Source organism: Topomyia yanbarensis, chromosome 3 (assembly GCF_030247195.1).
Source record: "Topomyia yanbarensis strain Yona2022 chromosome 3, ASM3024719v1, whole genome shotgun sequence".
Lineage (NCBI taxonomy): Eukaryota > Metazoa > Arthropoda > Insecta > Diptera > Culicidae > Topomyia > Topomyia yanbarensis.
Window position 1 is genome coordinate 202,729,225 of NC_080672.1, and position 15,747 is coordinate 202,744,971.

A 15,747-nucleotide genomic window follows, 5' to 3' on the forward strand; every position below is an offset into this window, starting at 1 on the left:
TACAACGGATTCACACTACAATATAATATATTCACAGCAGTACAAAATTAAAAAATACAAATATTACAAAAATGAATCTTAAACTCTAAGTCAACCTTCTTAGTCTATTTTTGAAAACATCACAAGATACAGAAAAGTCAAATTAGTCATAAACACTATTAAAAACATTACACATCGCCCTAATGGGTTCGTTTTGACCGTACTCGGTGCGTCGAAACTCGAGTCTAAAAAAGTTATGCGATCTGAGACTTCTCGGGGGCAGATTGACATTTATTTGTGAGAGAATATCTGAAGCATCTATTCGGCCAGTTAATATCTTCCCAACAAATACTGCTATAAATGTGTTCCGCCTTTTGGCTAGGGTTTCCATATCGAGCAGACGACAGCGATTATTGTACGGTGGTATCTCTGTTGGGTTACGCCACGGAAGGGTTCTAAGAGCAAAACGGAGGAATCTTGCCTGCACTGCTTCTATTCGGTTGATCCAAATGCTTGTGTAAAGACATCAAATGGGTGCTGAAGCTTCCAAGACAGATCGAACAAGTGAAAAATAGAGTGCCCGCAAACAATATGGATCAGTGAACTCTTTGGCGATTCTTATAATGAAACCGAGATTTCTATTTGCCTGTGCTGTAACTTGAGAGTAATGATTTCTGAATGTCAGTTGTGAGTTCAGAAGTACACCGACGTCTCTGACAACTGTCATTCTCTCTAGCGATTCCCCGGAGATGGTGTAGTTCCACAGTTGGATTTTTTCTACGTGTAAAAGATATTATGGAGCACTTGGACACGCTGAGAGCTAGCAAGTTGCGATTACACCAACTACAGAAAGCATCTAAGTGTTGCTGTAGTTCCTTGCAATCTTCTGTTGACCGCACAATAAGAAATAGTTTCAGATCATCGGCATATATAAGTTTACACACAGGAGGTATAACAAAACAAACGTCATTGAAGAACAACGAGAAAAGCAACGGCCTAGATTGCTCCCTTGAGGCACTCCCGACAAGTTGATGAAACTGTATGACTCGTTATTTCCTAATATTACAGACAGAGAACGATGTGCGAGATACGATTTAAGCCACCCTATAAAATTTTCCGAAGCGCCGCTTCATCTTTGCAAGTAGAAGAGAGTGATCTACACGATCGAATGCAGCCTTGAGATCCGTGTATACAGTATCGACCTGAGATCCAACTTCAATATTTTTAATACAGAGCGAAGTAAATTGGGCTAGATTAGTAGTTGTCGATCTACCTGGGAAAAAGCCATGTTGGTCCTTCGATATATATGCTCTGGTCTCACGAAACAACACATTTCCAACTAATATTTCAAATAACTTTGAGCCAATACAGAGTGAAATTATGCCACGATAGTTCGCAACATTTTGCTTATTACCTTTTTTAAAAACAGGAAACATAACTGATTTTTTCCAACAGACGGGGAACGTTGATTGCGACAGCGATTGGTTAAAAATTAGTCTTAAAGGCGTACACAATGCGCTTGCGCATCTTTTCAGTATAATGGAGGGAATACCATCTGGTCCTGCCGATGTTGACGACTTTAGCTTTCTCATAGCAGTTAGAATATCTTCTTCAGTAAATTGAATAATGCCTAAATTAATTACATCACGAGGGACATCCTGAAGACTATGTTCCACCTGAGTAAAGTTGGCCGAGACTTTTTTAAAAACACTTGAGAAATGCTGCGCGAATAGGTCATAGATGCCGCTTGGGGTACTTGATGTTTCATTTGCAAGGAACATACTGGAAGGAAGCCCATTTCCTTTACGTTTCCCGTTAACGAAAGACCAAAACTGCTTTGGATTTTGTTTCAGGTTCGATTGGGTTTGTGCGACGTGTCTTGAATAGAGAAAGCGATTATATGTCTTATAACCTTTGCTGGCTTCAATAAACTCTCGTTTTGTGAGGGGGTTTCGTCGGCTGGTGTAATTCCGAAGTGCAGCTGCTCGCAGTCTTTTCAGTTTACGTAATTGACGATTGGACCATGCTGGTTTTGGGGACGTAGTGCGGGAACATGTAGTTTGAAAAGTTGTTTTAGGATCAGTGAAAGTTTTTCTACGGCAACATCTAAATCGATCGCGGAATTCAGCAAAGTCTTCCAATTGATTGCCTGCAGTGAGTTCTGGAACCTATTAAAATCAGTTTTCGAAAAATTGAACTCCCTGGATTTCAAAATTTTAAAATTTAAAAAAAATTAAAATTTTAAAATTTTAAAATTTTAAAATTTTAAAATTTTAAAATTTTAAAATTTTAAAACTTTAAAATTTTAAAATTAAAGATTCAAAAATTCAAGAGTTTAAAAATTTAAAAATCTAAGAATTTGAAAATTTAAAGATTTAAAATTTGAATCTTTTAATTTTAAAATATTAGTATTTTAAAGTTTATAAATTTAAACATTTTAGAATTTTTAAGAATCTAAAACGGTTTTGATGACGTTCGCTCATTCATTTGAAATGTTAGAGGTAGCTTGCCTGTATGTGTAAACCCTGTTCAAACAAACCTGTCACCAATTAGGAGCTTTGCATCTGATATCTGACAGTTATGTCAACGTGGCTGCAAATAATGTGGCTTCTTTTAATGCAATGAAAATTAAATAAAGGCATTTTTACAGGTGATGATTTATTTATTTATTTATTTATTTATTTATTTATTTATTTATTTATTTATTTATTTATTTATTTATTTATTTAATTATTTATTTATTTATTTATTTATTTATTTATTTATTTATTTATTTATTTATTTATTTATTTATTTATTTATTTATTTATTTATTCTTATTTTTCATCTGACCTATGTTGGTCTACATGAAATGTAGTTGAACGGGAAAAGCCCATTTCAGGATATACTTCAAAAGCAATCCTCAAATGGGCGTAAAAACCCATTATCTTTTCATATATTCACACCTGATTACAACGGATTCACACTACAATAAAATATATTCACAGCAGCACAAAATTAAAAAGTACAAATATTACAAAAATGAATCTTAAAATCTAAGTCAACCTTCTTAGTCTATTTTTGAAAACATCACAAGATACAGAAAAGTCAAATTAGTCATAAACACTATTAAAAACATTACACATCGCCCTAATGGGTTCGTTTTGACCGTACTCGGTGCGTCGAAACTCGAGTCTAAAAAAGTTATGCGATCTGAGACTTCTCGGGGGCACATTGACATTTATTTGTGAGAGAATATCTGAAGCATCTATCTTCCCAACAAATACTGCCATAAATGTGTTCCGCCTTTTGGCTAGGGTTTCCATATCGAGCAGGCGACAGCGATTAATGTACGGTGGTATCTCTGTTGGGTTACGCCACGGAAGGGTTCTAAGAGCAAAACGGAGGAATCTTGCCTGCACTGCTTCTATTCGGTTGATCTAAATGCTTGTGTAAAGACACCAAATGGGTGCTGAAGCTTCCAAGACAGATCGCACAAGTGAAAAATAGAGTGCCCGCAAACAATATGGATCAGTGAACTCTTTGGCGATTCTTATAATGAAACCGAGATTTCTATTTGCCTGTGCTGTGACTTGAGAGTAATGATTTCTGAATGTCAGTTGTGAGTCCAGAAGTACACCGACGTCTCTGACAACTGTCATTCTCTCTAGCGATTCCCCGGAGATGGTGTAGTTCCACAGTATTGGATTTTTTCTACGTGTAAAAGATATTATGGAGCACTTGGACACGCTGAGAGCCAGCAAGTTGCGATTACACCAACTACAGAAAGCATCTAAGTGTTGCTGTAGTTCCTTGCAATCTTCTATTGACCGCACAATAAGAAATAGTTTCAGATCATCGGCATATATAAGTTTACACCCAGGAGGTATAACAAAACAAACGTCTTTGAAGAACAAAGAGAAAAGCAACGGTCCTAAATTGCTCCCTTGAGGCACTCCCGACAAGTTGATGAAACTGTATGACTCGTTATTTCCTAATTTTACAGGCAGAGAACGATTTGCGAGATATGATTTAAGCCACCCTATAAAATTTTCCGATGCGCCGCTTCATCTTTGCAAGTAGAAGAGAGTGATCTACACGATCGAATGCAGCCTTGAGATCCGTGTATACAGTATCGACCTGAGATCCAACTTCAATATTTTTAATACAAAGCGAAGTAAATTGGGCTAGATTAGTAGTTGTCGATCTACCTGGGAAAAAGCCATGTTGGTCCTTCGATATATATGCTCTGGTCTCACGAAACAACACATTTCCAACTAATATTTCAAATAACTTTGAGCTAGTACAGAGTGAAATTATGCCACGATAGTTCGCAACATTTTGCTTATCACCTTTTTTAAAAACGGGAAACATAACTGATTTTTTCCAACAGACGGGGAACGTTGATTGCGACAGCGATTGGTTAAAAATTAGTCTTAAAGGCGTACACAATGCGCTTGCGCATCTTTTCAGTATAATGGAGGGAATACCATCTGGTCCTGCCGATGTTGACGACTTTAGCTTTCTCATAGCAGTTAGAATATCTTCTTCAGTAAATTGAATAATGCCTAAATTAATTACATCACGAGGGACATCCTGAAGACTATGTTCCACCTGAGTAAAGTTGGCCGAGACTTTTTTAAACACACTTGAGAAATGCTGCGCGAATAGGTCATAGATGCCGCTTGGGGTACTTGATGTTTCATTTGCAAGGAACATACTGGAAGGAAGCCCATTTCCTTTACGTTTCCCGTTAACGAAAGACCAAAACTGCTTTGGATTTTGTTTCAGGTTCGATTGGGTTTGTGCGACGTGTCTTGAATAGAGAAAGCGATTATATGTCTTATAACCTTTGCTGGCTACAATAAACTCTCGTTTTGTGAGGGGGTTTCGTCGGCTGGTGTAATTCCGAAGTGCAGCTGCTCGCAGTCTTTTCAGTTTACGTAATTGACGATTGGACCATGCTGGTTTTGGGGACGTGGTGCGAAAACATGTAGTTTGAAAAGTTGTTTTAGGATCAGTGAAAGTTTTTCTACGGCAACATCTAAATCGATCGCGGAATTCAGCAAAGTCTTCCAATTGATTGCCTGCAGTGAGTTCTGGAGCCTATTAAAATCAGTTTTCGAAAAATTGAACTCCCTGACATCTAGCATTTCGTCATAAACAACTAACTGGGGTCAGATCTGCGTTACTAGAAGAGGAGGATGGTGTGCGTCACAAGCAACTAACGGCTCAAGGGCTTCTGAAACGATGCAGTTAATAGAAGCTTCTTCATTTACGAAAAGAAGGTCCAGGGTTCGATTTCGTCTGTTATTTACTGTACACATTTGCAGCATGTTCAATACAGACATTCCGTCCAGTAAGGCAATACTCGCTCTAGAGAAGGTTGATTCAGAAGGGTCTAGGAAGGCATAGCCGGAGGAGGTACTTTTCCATAGAAGTCCAGATCACCAAACAGTAGATGAGCCGTGTTGGGTTGAATGGAAGTTGCGATGTCAAGTGCTGAGTCCATGTGCTTCTGAATAATATCTATATCACAAATGGAGTCGGGGGAAATATACACTACACCAACACGAATATTAGTATCGCAACCGCGAATATCTACCCATAGTTGTTCGAGATCGGTTCTAGCAGTTTTATGTTTAGACGAGAGCCGGTTGGACACTGCGATAAGCACACCACCACCGCGTTTTTTCCCTTTAGGGGAGACCGAGGAGGGTTGAAACAATTTGTTTTACATTTCTTACAAAAGAAATGTATAGGATTCGCTCAAACTTTGACAACTTTTTCCGAGGCCCGGAGGGCCGAGTCTCATATACCAATCGACTCAGCTCGACAAATTGAGACAATGTCTGTATGTGTGTGTGTGTATGTGTGTATGTATGTATGTACAAAATGTCATGTAATTATCTCAGCAATGGCTGAACCGATCTTAATGAAATTAGTTTCAAATGAAAGGCCTAACATTGCCATTTAACACTATTATTTTTGATTTTCGATATGTTGTTTACTTTCTGAGATATGGGCGATTTTGTCAAAACACAGCAGGTTTTTTGCAAATAACTTTCAAACGATACACAAACTGCACATAAACAGAAAGCTTGTAAAAATACCTTTCTAACAAGTTATAGATTGTCTAAATCCGTGCACGAGCGGCGGAGATATTAGACATTTTGTATTTTTAGTCCTCGCTTACCAATTTCCACTAATTAAAAATGAGATTGTTTCATACTTCATTCATTTTTTACTGGTGATTTAGGGGCAAAACTAAACCGATTTTGAATATCGGGGTATGAAAACACATCTACGTGATTCAAGGAATTCGATGTTGAGAACATTTTGTGAATTACCTTTATAAAAAAATAACTATTTCTCAAAAATCAATATATAAGTTCACTTCAAAGACAAAATAATGCGTTGATAAAGAAACAGTGAGTTCTAGTATTTATTCCTTGGATTAGGCATTGCGTTCAATCATGAGGTAAACGTTGGATGGTATATCAATACACAGATCAACAAGTAATTCACCTAGTAGTGAGATAAAAGATTTCTAATATAATTATACTTGTGGCGTCACCGAAAGCAACTGTATGTTTGAAGCCCAAAAATCTAGCGAAAATTTAGCTCTTTTACAAGATTTAGGTTATACTGGTTATGGAGCAAAAATTACTACTTACATTATTTATGATAAGAATGTAAGAATCAATATATCATAATAATATACCTATAAAAATAATGTCACTGCATTAACCATCATTTGCCATTCCTCACACAGCCCCCCCACCTATCTCTATCACTCTCTCTTTCTCTCTCTCTCTCTCTCTCTCTCTCTCTCTCTCTGTGTCTCTCTTCTATCGCATCTATCTAGCTATTTCTGTATGCATTTCTAAGTTGTGTGATAAGATCTTCTGTCAATCTGAAATATTTGTTAATTGTAATTGCGAAGGTTTGAGAAAACAAAACTATTTTTTGTCTGCTGCTACATCAACTCAACTTTAATTCAATTGTATTCAAAGCCTGTTTCTACACTAAAATTAAGGAAATTCATGGCTATATCAGAAAAATATTTGGCTTAATTGGGTAAATTTTCAAAAGAAAAATCAACGTTTCGAAGACAAAATACATGAGAGGAAGAGGTTCTAGAGACGACAATGTGAACCTCCCACCCGAGTTCGGATTGACGGTGACGAAATCGAGATGGTCGACGAATTCATGTATTTGGGCTCACTGGTATCCGACGACAATGATAACAGCAGAGAAATTCAGAGACGGATCTTAGCGGGAAATCGTGCCTACGTTGGACTCCAGAGGACACTCTGGTCGAACAAAATTCGCCACCGCACGAAGTTGATTAGATCGGTGGTCCTCTACGGCCACGAGACCTGGACTATGCTCGTGGAGGACCAACGCCTTGGAGTTTTCGAACGAAAGGTGTTGCGTACCATCTATGGTGGCGTGCAGATGGAAGACGGAACGTTGCGCAGGCGAATGAACCATGAGTTGTATCAGCTGCACATTCGTTGTATTGGTACGAACTTTCATGAAAAATAACGGATCAAAGACCAAAAATATCCGCAAATTAGATCCAGGAAAAGAAGTCTCCCAAAGTACCCACTCTCGATGGGGGATATACTGAGTAGTTTGAACCATTTCTTTTTCACAATATTGGTCTGTATAGGACTTATTTATCCATATTTCCTGCACGAGAATTCCGAACGAAACAATACAAACACGCTTTTATGCAATCGACATAGCCTAGACATTTCACACTATTTACTTCAATGCAAATAAAAACTTTGAAATATCTACCTGTCTCATTCACGAATCGCATTCTCCCTCTATCGTTCTCTGTTCAAGGGGCTTGAAAGCACATGTGACCTTGTCTCACTTTACTATATTCAATTGCACGTTAAAATACTAGACCAGTAAATTCTGTTCTGCACATAAATCTTTTTTCGGGAATATGTGACCAAAAAGTAAACTTTGAATTCGTCAAGTAAAGAAGCATGAAAACAAAAAGATGGAAGCCCTAGAAAGTCCATTGCATATTTATTAGCCTTTTCTCAGAAGATGGGATTTTCAAGAACATTTCAAAACTTTCTGATGCAATGGTTTTCAAATTCGTACAATCCGGTTTATTCATTTTCTTTATTCAAAAATGTGTTTGGCTTCAAATATATGACCATTTAATTTTAATTCATTATTTCATTCCGCATCTTTTTATTCATTTTGTTCATCTGCGTTCATTTTACTTATTTTATTCGTTTCATTCTTTGGATTCACTCTGATCCGTTTACTCTTTTTGTGCATTTTACTCATATCATTCATTTAACTTATTTTATTCATTGCTTTCATTGTATGTATTTTATTAATTTTTTCCAGTTTATTCATTTTGTTCAGTTTCTTCATTTTAATAATCTGACTACTTTTTCAGTTTTAATCATTTCATCCAAATAATTTATTTGATTCAATTTATTTCTTTATATTAATTTATAACCTTTTACTGTTGTTCAATTTTTCATTTTAATCAATGCATTTAATTCTGCTCATTTTCTTCTTTTTATTCATTTTATCACTTCAGCTCATTTTGTTTATTTGATTCGTTTGTTTTATTTATGCATTTCATTTATTTTTTACTTTATTCGTTTTGTTCATCCATTCTTTTTATTCATTTGATCCATTTCATTAATTCATTCATCATGTATTCACTGGATGAATTAAATCAATTTGATTCATTTAGTTCATTTGATTCATGTGATTCATTTGATTCATTTGATTTATTTGATTGATTTAATTCATTTGATTCATTTGAATCATTTGAATCATTTGAATCATTTGAATCATTTGAATCATTTGAATCATTTGATTCATTTGAATCATTTGATTCATTTGATTCATTTGATTCATTTGATTCATTTGATTTATTTGATTTATTTGATTGATTTAATTCATTTGATTCATTTGATTCATTTGATTCATTTGATTCATTTGAATCATTTGAATCATTTGATTTATTTGATTGATTTAATTCATTTGATTCATTTGATTTATCTGATTTATCCGATTCATTTTATTCATATCTTTAATTTTATGCATTTCATGTTCAGTCATTCGTTTTATTTCATTCAATTTGTTAGTATGAGTCAATTTATTCTATTAATCTTATAACTATTTCTAAATATAATCTTAATTTTTATGTAATAACCTAATCTAATTTGGTTCGTGTATTTGGATCAAAATTATAATTTCCATTACTTTTTCTACTCATTTTATGAATTTAAAAACCTATTGTTTTATTTTTTATTTCGGTCGTTTTGTTGATTTGTATAATTTATTCAGTTTATTCGAGATTTTATTCGTGCAAGACTAGAAACTGTTTTCATCCCACCTCTAATTGGGTGCCTACTTCTCGTGAGTTCTGCAAACTAATCCAATAGTGAAATGTGTAAGAAATGTCTCATCTCACTGCTAGGTGGATTAAATCGGTTTTTTTGATAAATCGACAAAAACTGTCATTCGATGATTGCTTATTTTTAAATTTCTTACTTCTGTTTATGCTTTATCAAATTGCATTAGAATAACTGGTACAAATCAATAACAAAGCATAAATATATTGATTTTTGTAACAGTGTTCTCTTTGTTTCAACTCTCCTCATACCGAGATAAGTTGAAACAGCAATCAATGTGAGTTGAAACAAGTAACCAATTATTTTAAATATTATCAAAACGTTTTCTAAAGCATCAAATGTTGCAATTGTGTCATTTTTATTCGTTCACACTCCTTAAAATGACATGCATTATTATCATTATTTTTCACAGTGTATATCTACGTATAAACTAACACTTGTTTTGAAAATTTATGTTAGATTTTGGTTACAAATGCAGGAATTTCTACACTGATATCAGCAGTAATAATAGTCAGATACTTTTCCTAACCACTAATTAACTATAACTGTAAAATCGAGAAATTTGATATCCATTTTTCGTATATATTTAGTTTTGTATTATTGTCCAACCACTTCCCCTAGGACATTCTGCATTGATCAAAATGGTTGATATGACCAGTGATACTATTTATGTCTACAAGTGATACGTGTTTATCAAAACAGATAATTTGGTATCCATATCGGTAGTATTTGGTATATTTTGAATTATGGTTACTTCGCTCCAAGCTTCAGAAACTGATAGGAGTAAACAATTAGAACAAATGCATATTCCGTGGTTATAAATGACCTAGAACTAATAAATTAAGAATGTTGATCACTGTTATCAATTCAGAAAAGAAGAATCTTGATTATTATTTATTCAGGAACGTTAATGTGATTATAACATTACCATAAGACTAGAAGTTCATCATCGAGGAGAGTTGAAACAAGGTGTTTCAACTCTCCTAGGTCGAGAAGTAAGGTTTGTTCCACAATTTACAATTTATACGTGGAAAAGATAGAAAAAAAACGCATACAATTCATAAATGTCAGCTGTAAGACCACATAATAATGATATTTTCTCGCTAAAACATCACATAATATCCTATTTATACCAATTTGAAGAATATAACGAAAACTTACTTTGGCTCGTTTTTGTAGTGTGTTTACCGTAAATACTCAACCACTCATTTAACGTAGTTAGCGTGTATTGGAGGATTTGTGGGCACGATATAAATAAAATAAAAACATTAGTGTTGAATCGCTAACGGTACTGTTTCGCTAGTAATATGCACTGTTTCAACTCTCCTCTGTTTCAAATCTCCTCGGTTTCCCCTACTGTCTGGATCGCGATCGTTACGGTAAGCCGTGTACTTTGAGCCGAATAACTGGAGTGAATTGATTTGATCATTCAGCCACGTTTCGGTTAGAACAATAACATCATATTCGGCGTCTGAAACAGCGATGAACAACTCGTCAATTTTGGTGCGTAGTCCTCTCACGTTTTGATAGTAGATACTAAGATGTTCCTGCAAGTAATGTCCTGACGGTTGAGCGGTAGAAAGATGAGCGGCGATGGAGTCCACCTGTAATGGGGGTGGGTTTTCAGCGGGGGCAGCATCTGTATGTCCTAGTGCGGAAGAACATATACATTCATTGCATTTACCTGACAGGGAAAGGTTGCTACCATAACATAAAAGTTCCGTGGAGAGCGGTTTACCTGACCGGAAATGGTCTCTGCCATAACATTCAAGTTCCGTAGAAAGCAAGCAAGCATTCCATTTCAGCAGTCGCATTTTTATTCAGCTGTAGGCCATTATAGTGTTTATGGACCCGATCTTTCAGAATTTTGCGAACAAACCAGTAGGGGTAATGGTTTATTCGCAATATCTTTTTGGCTGTTTCGATTGCCGCTGGTCGGTTTTTACAGTCGGAGAGCTTAACTGCTCGATCTACGAGTACAATTGCCGTGTTGCATTTATGCGAATAGGGACTCTCTGAATTGAAATCCAGATATCTACCATCCGCTTGTTTGGGTAGCCAAACTCTTTCGATGCGATCATGGTTTCTGGTTAGCATCATGTCAAGAAATCTCAATTTCCCGTTGTCCTCCTCTACAATGGTAAACTGGAGTTTACTGTGGAAATTATTGAACGAGTCTAAGATTTCTTGAATGTGCTCCTTTTTGTCCACACAGAAGCAATCGTCTACGTACAAGCTTCGACAGTGTTTGAATAGCGAGGAACGCAGACAGTCGAAGAGTGATCGCCCGCCTAGCGGTGGAGAGTGAACGAGAGTGAATGGAGATGCGTGATATAAGTTTATGTGAGTTAATTGTAAATTGTGTTTAATTTGTGAATGCTAGGTTTGTAAATTTTTTGTGAACAAATTGATGTTAACGTTAATGCTAAATAAATGTTTGTAGGCGTCCGACGATGGCTGAAGAGCAGTAAGCCGAAACGTTACGTGTGGTAATGGGAAAATTTGGAGTTTTCATTTTCACCGAGAAAAGTCAACAAGTCCATGAAATAAATATGTTGCGGTGACCATAAAATCTTATGGACATATACCCTCCTTAGCTTTACCTGACCAGGAAAGGTCGCTACCATAACATACAAGTTCCTTAGAAGCCAAAAGAACGTCATTGATGGAGTCGGACTGAATGCACCCGTCGGCATGCTGTAATTGTGGATCTAGTTTAAGGTGCGCAGTATCTTGAGTAGCTTCGGGAGGACATATACCCTTCTTATCTTTACCTGACCGGAAAAGGCCGCTGCCATGACAGGAAAGTTCCGTGGGAAGCAGATGAACGTTGTTGATGGTACGATCTTTTGACCTGTACAATGATTGCTACTTTGAATAATCAATCATGTTTTTCCGCTTTTCTAAGTGTTTAGTGTAGACCGGGCAAAGGATACTCCAAGCGGCGTGATTTGTGTCAATGGTAAGCTTTCTCTTAATGTTGAGATTTTCACAGTATGCACACTTCTGCGTCTTGGATTTACATTCTTTCACGGGGTGGTTTTCACTGCAGATTGAGCACTTTGAAATTCCTGCTTTACATTCATTGCTCTTGTGGTTGTATCCGCAACATTTAAAGCATATTGTCACCTGCAGTCCAACAAGCACTCTGCATCGGTCCCACCCGCAATTAAGTTTTTCTTTCTGCATGACCGCAGTGAACGTTTTAGCATCGAGTTCTATGATAGCGCTGCAGTTGTTGAACTGAAATTTCATATTTCGGTATGCTTTTCGAAGCTTGAAGTGCGTCTGTTTTTCAAAGACGTCGTTTTGGATCACTAATGTTTCTCTCAGCTCATTTTCATTCAGTACATCACTCATACCAAATAGTTTGATAGTGTGTCTTAAATTCTTCCTGACGCTGGCATCGTATTTGCCATCCATGTTTTGCTCTACATGTTTCTTCAACAGCTCAACACTTTCATCATCTTTCAGCGCAATTACAACCTCACCATTCTTGCCGTTAGTCATTCGTTTCACGTTCACACTTCGAGCATCCGCTTTCCTTCGCAGCTCAGCACGCGCATCGTCAACCTGTATGCCTTCTTTTGGTCTTATGATGACTACTGGGTCAGGCTTTTGAATGGTATCCTTTCTCTTGGTTTGTTCTAGAGTTTTGTTGTCGGTTCGACCTTTCACCGCATCCGCAAAGCTTGTTTTTGGCGTTTCGTCAATGTGGTTTTCACACTCATCCACTTTCCTCCGCTTGGCAGATGATCACGTAAGTATACGTCGAGGCAGCTCATCCTCATCTCCACCAGCGTCAGTAGACCGTTTATTAATTCGCACTATTTATTCACATACTATCTTTTTCACTGTGTGTTTGAAATTTTTTGCCATTTCCATAACACCCGCGAGATCATCTATTTTTTTGGCAATTTCATCTAATCGTTTTTCACTATGCCTGGTGATGATTTATTATATATCAAGAGTTTTTTCAATGCATAGTTTGATATAATAATTCATCCGTTTACAATTTCAAACATACACGTTTATAATTAACATGATAATTTTTTTTTTTAATTTAAAAATCTAAGAATTTAAAAATTTAAAGATTTGAAATTTTTAAATCCTTAAATTGTTAAATTTTTGAATCCTTTAATTTTAAAATTTTAGTATTTTAAAATTTATAAATTTAAACATTTAAGAATTTTTAATAATTTAAAACGGTTTTGGTGACGCTCGCTCATTCATTTAAAATTTTAGAAGTAGCTTGCCTGTATGTGTAAGCCCTGTTCAAACAAACCTGTCACCAATTAGGAGCTCTGCATCTGATATCTGATATGGTTATTAGTGCCAACAAAATTATGTCAACGTGGCTGCAAATAATGTGGCTTCTTTTAATCCAATAAAATTAAATAAAGGCATTGTTACAGGTGATGATTTATTATATATCAAAAGTTTTTTCAATGCATAGTTTTATATAATAATTCATCCGCTTACAATTTCAAACATACACGTTTATAATTAATATGATGATTTCGGGATTGAATGTTGTACCAGCAGGTGGCCGACTTCCATTGTGACTTCTGTATTTGAATTAGCATGAAGACCAATCATGTTAAAAAGAAAGGAAATCTGTCTGAATATCTGATAATCTAGTACAAATTAACTAGATGTTAAACTAATTATAAACAAATTGAATTTGATTTTTTTCTGCAGGTTGTGGAACAGAAAAGACCGCGGGTAGATGGCGTACTTGACGCAGATGATTTAGCTTTCCTGGAGTCAGGGGCACTAAGTCCGACAGGTAGCGAACAATCAAATACTAGTGTCATTAAGATACCTGATTCTATCAGCAGAGATGATTCCAGTAGCGATGACCTGATTGCTGACTGTGATAGCACGAGTGGACCACATACACCGGGTGAGTTTAATTTAAAATTCATCATTTAAATTTACTCCCTGCCAGACTGATGAAAATTGCTTGTGTATTATAATTTTAGTTTCGTTTCTAACGTACGATGGACTGGGTAAGCAAAGAAAGCGTCACAATCCGCGTGGAACTAAACGGGGAAGACCACGAGGATCTCGACGCGGCGGTTTAACAATCAGCAGTGGTCGAATAGAATCGAGCGCAATTCTATCTGGTATGTAAATATTTCCTATTATTCGTACCCACATATGTAAGTCACAACAAGGGACCATTCATAAATTACGTAACGCGTTTAGGGGGGAGGGGGGGGGCGGTAGTACGACAAATTGTGACATGTTGTGACATATGGGGGAGGGGGAGTAAGTTTTAACGTTACGTAACATGTTTCTTCTGAAGAAAAAAAAATTCTTGGTGAATCTATTACGTAATAGAGGAGGTGGGATAGATAAAGCTATGACAATTTGTTACATAGAGGGAGGGGGAGCAACTTTCTCGTTACTTAATTTATGAATAGCCCCTAAGGATGATTTGACAGACTATTGTTCACCAACTAGCAACTTGAAGGCATTTGGTTTATTGTTTTCAACTCTATTAACCAACCACTGATCGAATATTTGTACAGTCGATAACCTGAATCTGAGAATTAAAATATATACCACACGAATAATTTCTAATTATTACAAGGAGAAACTAGAAATCTACAACATTATACTTAAGTGATGGTTTCGACAAACTTCGCAGCCAATACTTGATGGTTAATGTTTCAACCCTACCGACTGGTAGGAATCCTTGCTGGCTGGGGCACGATCAGTTGCCGAGTGGCTTATAATACCAACACATTTCCCTCAGAGTTGTCCGACTTCGACTAGGATTGAGCACCGTCGTAAAATGAAACCAATCCAAATAGAGTAGGACAAAACCTTATTGCCTTTTTCATATAAGGAAAGGCTAAGCAATCACTCCAAAAGTCAAGGCCCGGAGGGCCGAGTGTCATAACCCATTCGATTCAGTTCGTCGAGATCGTAAAATGTTTGGGTGTATGTATGCGTTTATGTATGTGAGTATGTGTGTGTATCATTTAAACTCACACAAATTTCTCGGAGCTGGCTGAACTGATTTGCATAAGCTTAACTTAAAAATAACGGAATAACACTCCCATAAGCCTATGGCGTCAAAGTGACTTTGAGTTATCATTATTGACCCAGATTGGCTACTCCAAGTAATTTTGCAGTTATTTTAATAAGTTTTGCATCATTTGAATAACAATGTGGCCGCACTCCTCAACTCGTAATTCCGAAACAGAAATTCCGATTCCTGAGTAGTCCGTGACGCGACACCACCAGGCGATTAGGTTGCGAACAAAATGTTAGTAAAGTCGTGAGCTGAATGGAAATCGAAGGGCTTAAAGGAGTTACGGTGCTAAATGGCACCAGACAGGGAGTCAAAGGACTCAAAAAGTTGTGATGC

The 15,747-nt window shown here is 36.4% G+C and overlaps 1 protein-coding gene across 5 annotated transcripts in view; it reads left to right on the forward strand.

Moving 5' to 3' along the window:
- Positions 1–15,747, forward strand: part of LOC131692272 (chromatin-remodeling ATPase INO80) — a 1,041,557-nt gene that overhangs the window by 769,180 nt on the left and 256,630 nt on the right. For all 5 annotated transcript variants that reach the window (XR_009305948.1, XM_058979226.1, XM_058979227.1 and 2 more), the window contains 2 exons: positions 14,067–14,271; positions 14,351–14,494. Coding sequence is in view for 4 of the 5 variants with exons in the window: in XM_058979226.1 (XP_058835209.1) it covers positions 14,067–14,271; positions 14,351–14,494 (349 nt within the window). In the remaining variant the exon portion in view is untranslated. The remainder of the gene's footprint in view (positions 1–14,066; positions 14,272–14,350; positions 14,495–15,747) is intronic.